We start from the raw sequence: 16,853 nt of genomic DNA, 5'->3' as shown, positions 1-16,853 counted from the left end.
TAAAAGTCAAAGAAGAAGAAAAGAAAATGGCTTCAGTTTGTCTGTGTAAAACTCCTTTGAGCGTCAAAGTGCAGCAATAATAGTTTGGTCCTCAATGGCACACTCAATCTGTCGGTGAACTGGTGATGTGTCCTGTGCTGGGTAATCAATGGCAAGAGGTTGCAGAGAAAAATAGAGATGCAAGAAAGACCGTAATGGAGAGACGGATACTCAAGAATATGTGCTAAGAAGAAGTCACACAAGTTTTACTTAATACCAAACATTTCAATTTGTTCCCGATACCCCCCCTTAAGTATCACTACTGATTTACAAATAATACATTAAAAAAGAAAGCAATAAATAATTGTTTTTAAAAAGTGGCAATTGTACTTGTAAATAATCTTTCCTCAATTAAAATGACACTAATTGTGCTAAAGCTGAAACAACAATATGCTTTTTAATGTGAGACATATTTAACAAGTGTCACAGTCTTGCGCCAAAACACCATCTGTCTGAAAATAGCACTTCATAATATAAAGTCAACTGAAGCATATATTTCTGGCCAGATGGATGCCCAACAATGAACACGCTGCATGCTTTCTCATTTTCAGATTGTTTTTTACTACACATAGTATAGTCTTTTCTGTCCATGTACAATGTTGAGGGTTTAGGTTAGGATTTATTGATCTGTTGTGCTTACAGCTATTCTGTGAAAAACTACAATAACTTGGTCAACTGAACCTGATTATTAGGAATTGTATAATACTGAAAAGGTGATGTATTCGTGTGATATCTGTCAGCAGCAAATGTTAACTGTGCACTAAGGCAAACACATTCAACCCATCAACACTATGGTAAAACACCTTTTAAAGCTAAATTAATAATCTATTATTAAACGACATTTGTATGGATTATTTTGGCTGTATACCACATAGTGGTGTATTTTACGTGCAAAAATATTCATGTAAGCCAGTGGTTCACGTTTATGTTGTGTTTAAACCCCCTGCCGCTAGATGGCTATGCTGAGACACACCACTAGTGTCCTTGACCAACAGTGCCTAGCAGTGCCTGACTTTTTGCTAGAAGCTAACAATGTTACTATGGCTGAACTTTGGCCTACTTTAGCATATCAAAATTTGCTCACTAAGACCCTGTGAACCACAATCCCAAACTGGTAGTTTGATTTTCTGTGTACTGAATTGTTTACGTAAAGTAAAATTCTTTGACTTTTATGCACAGCATGTCTTTTTTTAAAGATTAGTTTTTCTAAAATTATGCTAAAAATCCCAATATATCGCCTTACGCACAGTATCGAAATATATTGCAAAATATTGAATCGTGACCCATGTATCGTGATACGTATCGTATTGCCAGATTCTTGCCAATACACAGCCCTAAAGTAAATTTTACATAGTGCATACTGATATCACGTCTGTGTGTGCTGTGTGGTTCTGAGCTTCATGGTATGACTGTGGAGAGAGAGAGAGAGAGGAACTGTGTGTCTCTAAAGGCGGCTGATGCTGCGGAGCTGCGTCTCATTAGGCCCAGTGGGTGATGGCAGCAGGTTGGCAGCTGTGGTGATTTCGTTAACCTTTACCTCAGGGCAGGCAGGGAGGACAGAAAGACACACAAAGACATTTCCACCAGAGCTACACAATAAAACACATCCTTCCGCCAAACCTGTGATGCTAATATGTTATCTCTGTTGTTTTTCTAGGGCCAAAATGAACGACCATGAAGTAATTTTCTGTAGTCATTTTAATAGATATGTGTTTTGTGCCCGCACGTGCAAAGCTTTTATCATTGTTACTCTCTAAAAGCGAGAAGCAATCAATTTATTCCGGATAATTTGTTTACTATTTTCACAAACCAAGTGGCTACCCAACACATTACATTAACAGAGAAACCCCTACAAAAAAGAAATTGTTATTTTCAGTATTTACAAAAGAGAAATCTTGTTTGATTTTTTAAAATTATTTCTACAGTTTGGTGTCAGAATTTGTAATGCCTGCTTTGAAATTGCCCATAAAAGAAAAGATGGATGGAAACGGTTATTCCTTCCACTGTGCCTGCCCTCATTCAAAACACCTCACCTTAGGGGGTGACTGCTGCTGCTGCTGTGGTTGCTGTGGACCCTGCTTGTTGGAGGCTGGCTGTGTGTGCTGAGGATGTGGATGGTGGTGGGGATGTAGGACCTGCGAAGAGTGCTGCCCTAGCAGTGGCCTGAGGGCACGAGGGATGAACTCTGGGGCCAATGGGTTGAGGACGTAGGTCTTTTTGAGCTCCAGGGCCTCCAGCTGAGATTTGATCTGCTCAAAGGTGATGCCATGTAGGCTCGTGTTTTCGTGGCAGATGGAGATAAAGTGTTCCCAGAATTTTCTGGAAAAGGAAAAAAAAACAGAAACAATAACAGATGGAGATAAGTTTTAATTCCATTCTCCTTTATCTCTCCTTGTTTGGAGTGAGTGTTTCATGGATCACTGTGTTGATTTTTTTCTGAAGAAGGGGGCTGAATATAAAAAACAAATGTAGAAAAAGCATGTGTAAAGCAGGTGTTAAGAGGAGAGGGAAAATGAGAAAAAGGAAAATCAGTAAAATGATGAAGCACACCAAAGGGAAAGAAAATTAAAATTAAAAGCTAGGAGGCAAAATGGGAGTAGCGGGAATGCAAGAAAGAAAAAGTAAAAAATAATCTATTAGTATACTGTCTTTAAATGAGCTGTTAAGCTGTTTTGGTCCTCATACAGGAGTAGTCATACAAGAGTAGGTGAAAACCCCACACAATATTAGTGTCCTAACTATTGTAGCCTGCTAATCCTCATTTATTTACTTACTTTATTCTTTATTCAGGACACAAAAAAACAGTCCATAGCACAATACAAAACATAGCAAAAGACAGACAAATACAAGATTAAACACATACAATAAGAAATGGCTACAATAGTCAGAGTTCCACAATACACAAAAAGAGTGTTCAGATATATAGACTAAAATGCCAATGGTTCCACAATCTCGAAGTGAACCTAACCGCACGCATTGCAGGGTTCACTAGTGTTGCAATTATTCTGTTGAATGACTCAGTCTACACACACATCTGTACATGAGATTCCTGAGTACAGCAGGACAGGTGGATACATCAACACTTACAAACATTTGGCTTGCACTTATTGGCATGATAAATAATAGCATGCTAAGTTATTTTTAGTTGGAAAACGTAAATCATTAACATGCGGGGGTACAGTTTTTTTTCACATTTTAACAGTACATCATCCAGGGTATTTGCTGTTTCAGCTTTATGATAAAGTAGTAACTGCAGCTCATCACATAACCAGTTCACTTTGTAAAACTGATCCACAACACAAAAATCCCCAACAAATTGATTTAGCCTTTTACCTTAAGTTACATCCTAATTCACCTGAGCTACTCCCTACTGACTGTATCGTAACACTTCCTGCAGCTGCTTCACTAACCAAGATCTGTCATTCCTGGGACGAGGCTCAACGTGCATGGTCAAAAAATGCATCCATTTTGGACACATCAATTCACTTGTTCCGTTTCTGCAGAATGACATTTGCAAACAACCACAACAGGAAAAGACCTGACATGTTATGATAACCAGCGGAGGCAAACATGGACCGTTGCTATGGAGATGTAAGGTGGGCAAGGGGATCTAAGAGTGAATACGTTAAAGAGATTTAAATAGGGCGTGGCAGCAAATGGCCCCTCATAGCTATGAGCTACTGTATATGAAACTATGATGACAACCCCAAAGCTCAATAAATGCAGAAAAATAAAGAGGTGTCCAATCTGAACAAACGGGTCAAAACGTCAATTACTGATGATGTCCATGTCACGTGATTCACCCACATGTTTTTAAAGGTGCAGTAAGCAATGCTGCGTGAAGATTGTTATTTGAACTTAACTGCCAGACAAATACAAATATTCGCTGACAAAAAACAATATAAGACCAAATAACAAAGGTCATTGATCCCGTAGATTTACCACATCACAAGAACAGTCGTTCCCTGTAACTAGAGATGCACCGATTCCAACTTTCTAAGCCGATTCCAATTTCCGATTTTTCATTGAGTTTGACCAGCCGATACCGATTTTAGCCGATTCAGATTTCATTTTTTCTAACCACTTTACAGCACACACAAATATTTATTTTCTATCTTTTCTTTAATAGAAAATTTTGCATAGAACATCGAAAAAAATTTGAACAGATAATTGATCGCTATAAAATAGAACTATAAATTACTCCTGGTGTGGGAAATTAACACACATTTAAAGTGCAATGTTATGGAAGAACAATTTCCTTCTTTTCACATCCAATATCGAACTAAAAAAATTTGATACATTTAGCAAACTAAACTTCTGTATGTATGAAAACAGGGAAAACAGGTAATTGCCCTAAAATAATATATAAATAAATAAAAATAAAATAAATATAGCCTTAATGCAGTATAAAGATATTTCTCAAAACACACACATGCATCCCCACTAACCTGGAAAGCGTTTTAAACAGTAACGTTAATATAGCGTGTCTGAGGAATACAGCGTCACTTTTTTCTTTTCTTTTTTTTTTTACACAGCATCTCCTAGAGCGGCAGAGGGACCACAGCATTTGCTAACGTTAGCTTCTTGTCTCATCTGGGGTCTGATGAACAGTAAATTCATCAAAGTCAGGGTGCCCAACGCTATTTTTCAATAAACTGTAGCTGTCATATTTCACGGGACCCACATGAGTGCAGTTTTCATGTTCCAGTTTTTCAGCCTCAGAGGGGGGAGAGAGAGCGGCTGACCATTCGTCAGAGTTTAGTAGAGCTTTATGGCTTTATGACATTTCATAAACAGCTGATTGAGCGGCAGGGCGCCGCTGCTACATGCATATAGCGGAAACCCTGCATATGCACGTGTGGTGCTGATGTTGCGCGATGTTAATCATGCGGGGCCCGAGTGAATTTGACCAGCATAAAATCGGCATATGTCAGAGTAACACCGCTGGTCATGGCCGATCACGTGAAAATCAGCCAATTCCGGTCACCAGCCGGTCAATCAGTGCATCTCTACCTGTAATTATCACTTTCCATAAAGATCTGTTATGTTACAGCATTGAAGGCTTTAGTCAAAAGTGCCATTATTTACCTGCAGCGCCCAACAGAGCACAGTGCTATGGGGTCTCCCACAACTGCAACCAGGGACTGGGCTCTGGTGATGGCCGTGTTGAGAAGCTTGTAGTTGGAGAGGAATCCATAGTCAAGGTCCTCTGTTGAGTCCTCAACTAGCTGCTCTTTACGTTTGATGGCCGTCTGCTTGTGTTTGCAGGTATGCCGCGTCCGCACCGTGCTGAGAAACAGCACCCGGAACTGTTTACCTGCAAACATGTTTTTTTTTTTTTTATGAAGTCTCTAAGTACTCTGAATGAATGACAACTCTTTGATGACCTTAAAGCTGGGGTAGGCAGGTTTTTTGGGGCATCATTAGCATAAAATACATACAATCTATTACAAATGAATTACAAATAGTATAATTGGTCTGAGAGAAAATTAGACTTTTGCACCTCCTCTTTGCTCAGTTTTTAGACGTTCTCCATTAGCTTTCATGACATTTGATATCAGTGGAAACTGAAACTATTTGCAAGCTGTCTTCTTGAGCTAATTGTGTTGTACTCTATCAAGTATTGCTACAAATAAAGGAGCCAAATAACCATTTCTCTAAATAGGGAAACTATTTATTATTAAAAAATTTGATCTTCTAATTACTTTGGAGGTTGTTGATAGAAGACAAACATATATCATTTACATGTGAGTTAAATTAAAATTTTAAGCACTAACCAGAGCACAGTTTTCATGTGTATGTGTGTGTGTGTGTGTGTGTGTGTGTGTGTGTGTGTGTGTGTGTGTGTGTGTGTCCCCACATGCTTCATGTGTGATTAATGAGGAAGTTAATGAGCTGTGGAAGGCAGCTGGATGCAATACAAGTAGGAACTGCATGAGACTGAAGCAGACGAGAGATTGGGGGAAGAAACCCAACTCATACCCTCCTTATATTGGGACTGGATGATATGAAGGCAGTGTTTCCTTTAGGATTTTTTTTTTAGCAGTGGGGGCAGGTCCAAACACCCCCCCTCCCCCACGCCAACTTTGATCTTGACATATAGGCTAAGCATTCTGTACCAAATAACAATAAACACACTATTAATTACATTATCTTAATGCAGTGCAACTACTTCAGCATGTAAATAATGCACCTAAAATACAAACATTCTCTGACATGCACTGACAATGCAGCCCTATTTCTGATACTGTGGGGGGGCAGAAATGTTGCCTGGAATATGAACACTGATAACTGCAGTGGGAAATATCAGAGATTTGTCTTTAAGTTAATGTAGCTCTCATTTTAAGCATAATTATGACTGAAGATTGACTCATATTGTCTTACACACAGCAATATGTGAGACAAGCGTCATGGAGAAATAATAATGAGGCACTTGGGGATTAAGATTTTTGGATTTGTTTGTAACTATTGTATTTTTAATTGCCTGATCACAGCTGCTTTCTTCCAGTTTTCAATTTCCCAGTCTTTTAATAATAATAATAATAATAATACACCATCAAATTAAAGATTTAGTAGGTACATTTTAAAAAAAGTAACTTTTTGTCATATTTGCTGAAACGTCACTATATCCTGACAGTGACACATTTTTACAGTTTGACCGCAGTTCACGAGCAGCGATTGACTACAGACTCCTCGGTTCTGATTGATTTCCTTCTGCCATTTGGAAGGAAGCAGAGTTTATTTTGTTTGTTTGTTTTTTACAGATGATCTGATGTAATACGGTCAGGATATAGTGACAGTTTGAGCAAATGTGACAAAAAGTAAGTTTTTGTTTTTTATGAAAGTTACCAACTGTAGCTTTAAAATAAAACCCAAATGTACTATGGCCTACTACATTTTGTCAATTTTGCATGCATGCCACCAACAAGGCAATTTAAATTTCAAAATATTCAAACTGGTACATTAATGTAGCACTAGTTTCAGTGTTTGAGTCAGTAACTACAAACATGTATATGTTAATCCTTATTATCAGACCCAAACCGAATGTGCTAATTTCTTCTTTTTTTTTTTAGCACTGATCCAAAATGAAAATCTGCAAAGTTTAGAGGGAGGTTTGTTTTTTTGCTTGTAATGTGATAAAACAATATTTATTTAGGATAACAAAGAAAATGTAAAAATTGTTTCAAATCTGTGGAAAATCTGCGGAGGTGTCGTCGGAATTCTGCAGGTGCAGATTCCGTGTGGGCTATTTATTATTAAAACAAAGCATGAGCCAGTTGGTTAATACTTATTCCTCACCTTGGACATTGAGCACTCTTTCCACGCTGACCTCATGCATTCTCTTCTTTCGGAGCTCCGCACGAATGCGGAACACCTGGTCAGCGTATGGCGACACCACTCCAATGCTGCAATCGTCTAGCTTGCCCCAGGACACTGGCCACTTCTTGCGCAACTCCTCCACCCGCTCCACGATCTCAAATACCTGAGGAGATGGAGAAGCAACATTAGAGAAAGAGGCGACAACCAGGCTTAATGTCATGCTCTCGTCACACCCTGCACACAAAAATAACTTGTGAGAGACTAAGGGGTATTTTCTACCCATGCAAACAGGCAAAATTAAGGGACAAAATATTTGGAGATCAAAGGAGGATTCATGAGCTGCATGACACTGAGGAATCTAAATCAACACGTAAAATAGGAAGCTATGGCTTGATGCAAATGGATGTGTTGTGAACTTCTGAGAAAAAAAGGTTTAAAGTTTTCCAGAAAAGCAAGGTATTCCAGACCAGCATTTTATCATCATGCATTGCTAAATGAAAAATAAAATGTTGGATTATAAAACCGTACTACTACTTACTCTACTACTTAAAATTTGAATAAGCTTCACTGGTGTTTATGATTTTCTGTCCAATTCAATGCATTATGTGTTAGCAAAGTACATACATATGCTTAGAAATTAGTTATTAAACCAAGAGTTGGTATTTTGAGGATATAGATTATGATAGTGTTAATGGTTTGACATGGGTGCTGTATCAAAAAGACAGAATTAATTTGGCATTGCTGACAGTTTGGGAGCAAAATCAAAAAAGCATACGCGGTTTAATTGGCCTGAACATGTCAGCTAGGGTCAGGGGTCAGACACAGCAAATAACCACAAACAATTGAGTCTACAGAGGAACCAATAAGAATATCATGGGTGTCACCTCCTAATTAAGTTCATGGGTTTCATCTTCAATTAAGACTAAAAGACAGTGGGTGTGATGAGGCGAAATAAACAGCGCTCATCAGTTTTGGATAATCATTCTGCTTTGGACATCAGTCAACCAAACTCAATTGAACAATCTAAATCTAATTTAATTAAATTATAATCAAAGCCTTGAATTATGTATTTCAAACTGGGGTCTACAAAACCAACAACCATGCATCATTTGAAAGTTAAAATGCTTAAGAAAATAATCTATTTCACACATATTAATCAAACTGATTGGCTGAAGCCCAAATATTTAATTCTTTCCCAAATGTTTAGATTGGACTACACTGATCAAAGAAATAAAGGGAACACTTAAACACCATGTAACCACAAGTCAATCACACTTCTGTGAAATCAAACTGTCCACTTAGGAAGCAACACTGATTGACAATAAATTTCACATGCTGTTGTGCAAGTGGAATAGACAACAGGTGGAAATTATAGGCAATTAGCAAGACACCCCCAATAAAGGAGTGGTTCTGCAGGTGGTGACCACAGACCACTTCTCAGTTCCTATGCTTCCTGGCTGATGTTTTGGTCACTTTTGAATGCTGGCGGTGCTTTCAGTCTAGTGGTAGCATAAGACGGAGTGGCTCAGGTAGTGCAGCTCATCCAGGATGGCACATCAATGCGAGCTGTGGCAAGAAGGTTTGCTGTGTCTGTCATCGTAGTGCAACAACCCAGCAGCAGGACCGCTACCTCCGCCTTTGTGCAAGGAGGAGCAGGAGGAGCACTGCCAGAGCCCTGCAAAATGACCTCCAGCAGGCCACAAATGTGCGTGTGTCTGCTCAAACGGTCAGAAACAGACTCCATGAGGGTGGTATGAGGGCCCAACGTCCACAGGTGGGGGTTGTGCTTACAGCCCAACACTGTGCAGGACGTTTGGCATTTGCCAGAGAACACCAAGATTGGCAAAATCGCCACTGGCGCCCTGTGCTCTTCACAGATGAAAGCAGGTTCACACTGAGCACACGTGACAGACGTGACAGTCTGAAGACGCCGAGGAGAACGTTCCGCTGCCTGCAACATCCTCCAGCATGACCGGTTTGGCGGTGGGTCAGTAATGGTGTGGGGTGGCATTTCTTTGGGGCGCCGCACAGCCCTCCATGTGCTCGCCAGAGGTAGCCTGACTGCCATTAGGTACCGAGATGAGATCCTCAGACCCCTTGTGAGACCATAGTTGAATCAACCTGTAGTGTGGTTTTCCACTTTAATTTTGAGTGTGACTCCAAATCCAGACCTCCATGGGTTGATAAATTTGATTTCCATTGATCATTTTTGTGTGATTTTGTTGTCCGCACATTCAACTATGTAAAGAAAAAAATATTTAATAAGATTCTTTCATTCATTCAGATCTAAGATGTGTTATTTTAGTGTTCCCTTTATTTTTTTGAGCAGTGTATTTCCTGTGTTTTCATTACAACCACAGTTGCTGCAGTAGGGGTGCAAATTGGATAAATATTTTCAGATTGTCCAAACATTGTTTTAGATCGCTAATACTGGCGTGGGTCCGTGCTAATACGATAGATAGATAGATAGATAGATAGATAGATAAAAAACTCTCCGGATCTACACGATTCACATGGATGACATTTTCCCATTCAAAAATGCGACAAGTTTGCAGGTATGAACACAAATTAACACATTCTTATTTGATAGATATCATAATTGCCACCATAACATTCAGCCAAAAACTGGTCCATAATCTATATGCAAACGCCACCAGGCATGACACAGCAGAACAGCAAAACCAATTATAACTTTGATACCTCTGCGTTGTTGTAGTAGGCAGTGCTATTCTTCTCCTGGACATCTTCTCCTCTGGCTGTGAAGAAGGTCAGAGGGTAGAAGTCCTTATGGGAAGGCTGCTTCCCACTTGCCATCAACTTCCCATCATAAAACAATTCTGACGTGTAGCTGTAAGAAGGGAGGAGAAGAATGGGTGAGAGAAAGGGATGCAAAAAAGGAAAGCAAAAAAAGAGTGGAATATGAGAATGGAGTGTTTGTGCAAAAAAATCAGAAGTCACTGATAATTTAAGCCAAAGAAAACACTGGTTAAAGTTGGTTGGGCAATTCTTTGTCCTGTATATCATTTTATATACATTTCCCTGTAATACAACCTGGGGTATATGAGATTTTGGGATTGAAAAACAAAATAATTTTTAATGTGAGAATGATTAAAGATACAGTGTGTATGTTATCAGCAAGCATAACTTAAAATCTAAATTGATCTTTTCAAAATCTAAAACGTGAAAACTTCATGTGCAGCTGTGTGTGTGTGTGTGTGTGTGTGTGTGTGTGTGTGGAGAGAGAATTTTTGCCGCTGTAAAAACCTTTGTGTCTGCTAAGAATTCAAAGTGGAGTTCCAAGTTCATATTTGAAAAGGTGCAATATGTAATATTCTATGTAATACTGGCAGCTAGCGGTTAAAATAGTTACTGCACTACCAATTCAAAATACTGGAGAGTCGTCTCCCCCGCCCCCTCCTGCCCAGACTCGAAGTTCACGGGGGTTGCCAGGCTGAGACTGCAGCATTCACAACAATGTTGCTAGACGCTTGTCTCAAATAGCCAGACATTACTCCACAGCACAGCGGAGTAGCTAACGGTAGATGCTGGCTATATTGACAGTCATAAAAGCCCGTGCTCACGCAGAGCTCTGTAACCAACTGACAGACACACTTTTTCGGCTTAAAATTACAGTATGAACCGCTAAAAACACAACAACCTCACTGTCCTCTCCACACGCCAGTCAGGCACACTTCCTCGGCTTAGAATTACAATACGAAACGCTAAAAATACCACTAACTTGCAGACGGAACACACTTCATTGGCTTAGAATTACGGCAACAATCGCTAAACACAATGCAAACTCAGTCCTCTCTTTCCGATTTACAGCCCCCCTCTCGTGGCTTAAAATAACTCACCGTTGTCGGCTGCAGCCGCTGAACTACACGTTGTAAACAGCCATGGGCTGCTTGCCTGGTCCTCCCGGTAACGTTAGCTAGCAGTTAGCATGGCGGCGTTAGCCAAGACCAGTCGGGATCACTTTACTGGCTATGTCTCAATTGTTTTTGCGAGTAACCAACTCGGGTACTCTAGCTATATAATTCAATGCGAGTACCGGTACACAAATGTTGAAATGACAATGGCTGTGATAAATTAGCCTGAAGCTAATGCTTAGCTGTTCAGGAGAAAAGCCAACTCTGCGTCCTTTTGGGATCTAAGCTGTCTCCATCTTTCAAATACATCTCCAATATTTACCAGGGGTTGTTACGTCTCTGGTCACGCAACTGTTAGAAACATGCGGTTTTCTTTTTTTTATGTCATGTAGAATCAATCTCCGTTGATCCTGTTCGTTTGTTTGCTGCTTTCATGGCTTTACTACCGTTACAGCTGTAGCGCGCTGGGTTTACGTTTTTACAGGTATACCTGGCAACCCGGCCTGCCTGTCAAACTGGGCCGTTGATAACAACACACAGATCAAAACAAACATAAATTCCGTCACGGAATGTAATTTTCAAAAAGAAAAAATACTGACATTAGCATTGTTGTCAGAAAAGATAGTATTTCAGTTTAACATGTTTCGTAAATATCTGATGAGGCATTGGTGTCATTTTTGGATTTATTACACTACAAATATTACATATTGGACCTTTAATCTTCTCACCAGTACCTGTAGCAATACACCTGCATAAACTTGTCCAGCGCCTGGTGTTGTGTTGTTGTCAAAGAGCTATTGTCAGCCCAAACATTTCCTTAATGACTCCACTTTCCTAACTAGACATCCCAGGTCTGTCAATTCTTCACCTGCGTTTCCCCTTTTCCTCCTGACCCACTCCTCCCACCCCCTCTTCTCTCGAGTATTTCAGCCTCTCCTCCCACCGTTTTGACACATCACGTTGTTGAGGGCTCACACCTACTTGATGATAGCTTCATGAGAGCGGTAGTTCTCGCACAGGAGGATGCGGCAAGGGTATTCAGGGGGGTAGTGCTCATACAGTCGGTCCAGCAGTGACACATGCAGGTTACGCTCCCGCGCAAACTCGCTGTACACAAATGGACTGAGCTGCAAATCGAGGGACACAAAATAGGGGGAGAGAGAAAGAGGTCGGGAGGGAGAGACAGAAAGCAAAGTTAGTTTCAAAGCATGAACAAGGTAGTTTGCCATTCTCACATCAATACTTTTCCTTTCTATTCAAGTATATATGTGGTATACTGAATCAATTCCAAGGTTAATAAAGAACCATGTACCACACATGGATAAGGCACACAGTAAATGAAGGTCAGGTTTTTCATTTTACACCAAGTTTGGTTGCTCCATAGTCCCTGGAACTATTTTTTCAAAAATAGCTATTATTTAGGTCGGATACTTCAAATTTTATTAAATTTAATTTATTTTAACTATAAGAACTATTCTTGTTTTGAGGAAGTTCAGATAAGTGACTTGTTACTCCCATTGTGATTTGCAAGCACTTCCATCTGGTGTGCATGCCAACAAACAAACAGACCTTGAGTTGCAGTGATTATAGTGGAATTTTCAACATGCCAAATTCTATTTGGTTTGGAGTATACATGCAATGGCCAGTCTTAGTTACACATCTGCTCCAATGTGGCACTGCTTGCAAGCCAAGGCAGAATAGCATTTGATTGTTTGATATAATCAAACCACAGGTGGCATTTGATTCCTTATCTCTTGTAGGCAATAAATCAAATAAGTGAATAAATCAAACATAAAGCAGTAGCTCCCCCAATACCTAAAACAGTCTTAACAATTTTAATGTGTGTTATTACTTTGGTCTGACAGTAGTGAGTAAGATTTGTGACCATGATCCCAATGTGCTTTGATTCAAACGAGGTTACACATTTGCAAAACTGCACACACCCACAAAAACATGCAGACTCATTTCCTTTTATCTTTAAACCACTGCCATGTACAATACAGCAATGTATCTTTAGTTTAATTCTTAATTCAAGCCTGACAGTTAGAGAAGGTCAGCTAGCTGTAATGAGGCCCCACACAGTCAATAAGAAAGCAAACCATCAATAGAGGGCTTAGCCTTCATTGACTTGTCTTCTCTTCCATTGCTGAATAGTGATGGTAAACAGTTATAGTGAGAGCAGACAGGAGAAAGTGAGGAGACGGAGAAAGATAAAGGGCAACATCCTTCCATGGAGCACCTTCTTTCCTTGGAGTTACTAAGCTATTATATAGGAGAGAAGTGTGGAAGGAGAAACGTGTGAGACAAAGTGATTGAGAAAGAGACAGATGGATACACAGGTGGACCTTGTCTTTTAAATCCATTTTTATTTGCTCCAAGGAATATCAGAGAGAGAGAGATTGGGTAATTAAAGAAGCTTTTGCACAGTAGACTCCTGCCTCGTTTTCATCAGCTGCCTACTGGTAATCCTGTGGCACTGTTTAAATAAGGTTTTAATTCCTTATGTTGGCTTAGAAAGTTTTGACTATAAGTTTATATGGCTGAACTGGTCTCTAGAACCACAGCGCTACAATTGCTGCCATCTATAGACCTTATAAAATGCAATTACATTATCTTGTAGTGAATAAGCAGCACAGAAATGCTGCATTTTTTCCACTAGAGAAACTATGTACTTACCTGCATATGGTCTCCAGCCAGCACAACACGGGTGGTTTTGCTAGCTAGAGCAAAAGGCATGATGGTTTCACACTCCATGGCCTGGGCCGCTTCGTCCAATAGGATATGAGTGAACAACCCTGCCAAAAGAAATAGGACACCAACATCAATTTACTCAATAGTATTTTTAAGTACATATATGCATGTATATAGTGTACAAAAATGCACAGTTGAGTATCCTCTTGAAATCATAAATGGGAACCCTTTTTCATCAAAGTTTACCAAAGAATACTACAAACACACATCCAAAAATAAGGAAACAGTCCTAGAAGCCACAAAAATGGATCCTGTGCAGGAAATTTATAAAAATAAATAAATAAGCTGCATCATTACTCATAGCTGGAACATGTAGCTAACCATATCCCATCTCAAGTTTTACAGGACATGTTTGGCTGAATAAAGTATAAAATATTGGTAGGGTTTATACAGGTTTTTTTTTTTTTTTTTTTTTTTTAAATCTACAGTTCTTTTTACAATTTTGATATTGATGATTGAAATCGGAGGCTCTCTTTCTAGCAGATAGGACCCATTAGCCATTTATCGTTGACCCAGATTAAGTACCTCCCTGTATCACTTTATCATCGCTATTAGTGTCCTAGCTTTTAGAGACTAGAGCCTTCCATTTGTCCAAACTATGCCTTCTTAGCAATAATATTGCTTTTAAGTTCTGTAAGGGAAATGTTAGGGGGCATTTTGGATTCATACCTGCAAACTCACAAGGGCTGAAAGAGGTGACACATTTCTCTCTCAGCATTTTAACCGTGCTTAGTCCAGCTGCTAGCTAACGGTAGGCTAACATTACCTGCTGCCAAGTGTAGTGTTAACTAGCGTGACATGTGGCGATGTTTAGGTTGCCTCTAACGTCCGTTTTCAGAGCATCAGAGAGAAGGCACAGGCATTTCAGTGGCACCTAAATAAGGCACCAAAATCAATTCGGTCTGGTAGTTACGGCACCGGTGCCATATTAGCACCGGGTCTCGGACCCCCCCCCCCAAAATAAAAACTCTTTGGATCTGCACGATTCACGTGGATGACATTTTCCCACTCGAAACGGCGATTTTTGCCGAAAAGCGACTAGTTTACAGGTACGTGGATTCCAAACGACAGGACAGAGAACTTGACAAAAGACGTGTCACCTGTGATCTGTGCCATTCAGTGTTGAAATACTGCAGTAGAACATACCTCAGAAGTCATTTGACAAGATACAGCTTAGATGAAACTTATGTAGTGCATATTATGGTTATGATTTGGAAAGACATACTTTGGAAATTCATATATAAAACATTGCTATGTTGAGTAAAAGTGTCAAAATTAATAAAAATTTAAATTAAAGCCAATGAATCTAGTTACATCAGATGATTCTTACCCATAACTAGTCATGTCAACATGTTTACCATTGTTACATTGGCACATTAATTAACAATATTTTTGTTCACTAGGGGCATTAAAACCCTGCAGGCAGACACTTTTTCTTCTCCTTCGTATAACTAGCCCTGCAAACCAAAGGCTGGGTTTTATGGACGTTTTAAAAAGGGATTGAACAGTAGCCTAACCCTGATTCAAAAAGATCAAGCGGTGCTCGGCAGTATAGTGTGTGTGTGTGTCTGTGGTGTGTCTGTGTGTGTGTCTGTGTGTGTGTGTGTGTGTGTGTGTGGGGGGGGGAATATATGAAACGGCATTGCAAATGAGTGCTGGAGCAGTGAAGAGAGAGGCTGAATAAAAACCAGCAAACAGCCTCTGAAGCCTGAGCACAATTTCCACAGGAAAGTATATGCAGATATCAAATGTGACTGTTGAAAACAACAAAATAGACCCAGGGACTGTCAAAAAGTAAAAAAAACAACAGAAACATGGGCTGGCAAGAAAAAAGGTGGAGCAGTTTGATTTGAGGCAGCATTCACTTCATTGTATTTGCCTTTGAACAAATGCCTGCAAAACGTATGGATTTTCTCTAACTATAAAGCCTCAAACCAGTGTTCTCTCTAAACTGTGTGTGCACATCATTGAAGGATATGCTAGCACTGTTCCCCCACTATGTAGCTCATAAAAAGGTATTCACTTTTCTCTTTTATGTTTTTGCATACAGATTTGCAAAAGGTTTGATTTAAGGAATTCCCAGTTTATTTTATATTCATTTAGATTCATTTTTCTTCTTCTGTGATTTTTATGGGAAATTGATTGTTTTGAAACTTAATTAGTTGTATTTGAAATCATTTTTAGTTAAGTTTATTTTAATTACTTTATTTTTACTTTTTCAACAACAATTGGGGAGATCCTTGATTAGCATTTTAGGCTTTTGGCCTCCCTTGTATATTATGTTATTATTTATATTACTCTTAAATGTTTTTTATGTGCTATTAAATAAATGAAAACAAAATGATGTGTATAATTGGGTTTATCTATCGGAGCTTGTGGAGTGAGAAATGTCCCTTTAGAGCTGTAAAGTGTTTTATGCTTTGAAGCTGGCGGTGGTGGTGTTGAAGCCATAGCCAACTTGCATTATTGATGAAAGAGAAAAAAAAAAAAAAAAAAAAAAAATTTTAAAATGCCCAAATTGTAAATCGAATACCTACTCAATGAACAAATATCCAAATAGTCTAATATTCGGATCCAGCCCTATTGTTTTTCATCCCTACATGGAATATTACTTGCTCAACAATGCAGCCAACTGGACTTGAAATCATGCTTCCCTTATATCACACAGTAAATTATTGAGGCCAGACTCTTTTGTTGACTCCATCTATAAATTGTAAACAGGAGCCCTACTGCATCCTGCCTGCTTGCTCTTTTACTTTACTAGGTAGTGAAGGAGCGATAAGGAGGGAGGCAGAGATGGCCTTTATGAGCGCTATGTAGACAAAGAGAAGGAGCATGGTGCTTAATGTTTCACCCGGGACATGGCTGCCC

General features: G+C 39.4%; 1 protein-coding gene across 1 annotated transcript in view; it reads right to left on the bottom strand.

Annotated features, from left to right (window-relative positions):
• The window catches only part of helz (helicase with zinc finger), a 65,669-nt gene that overhangs the window by 11,635 nt on the left and 37,181 nt on the right, over positions 1–16,853 (bottom strand). The window contains exons 19-24 of the mRNA XM_028595170.1: positions 13,908–14,026; positions 12,213–12,358; positions 10,060–10,207; positions 7,339–7,522; positions 5,128–5,356; positions 2,073–2,358 (exon numbers count right to left, since the gene is read on the bottom strand). Coding sequence (XP_028450971.1) covers positions 2,073–2,358; positions 5,128–5,356; positions 7,339–7,522; positions 10,060–10,207; positions 12,213–12,358; positions 13,908–14,026 — 1,112 coding nt within the window. The remainder of the gene's footprint in view (positions 1–2,072; positions 2,359–5,127; positions 5,357–7,338; positions 7,523–10,059; positions 10,208–12,212; positions 12,359–13,907; positions 14,027–16,853) is intronic.

This window comes from Perca flavescens, chromosome 2 (assembly GCF_004354835.1).
Source record: "Perca flavescens isolate YP-PL-M2 chromosome 2, PFLA_1.0, whole genome shotgun sequence".
Taxonomy (NCBI): Eukaryota; Metazoa; Chordata; class Actinopteri; order Perciformes; family Percidae; genus Perca; species Perca flavescens.
Note: the sequence above shows the minus strand (reverse complement) of the source record. Positions and strands in the feature narration are given on the sequence as shown.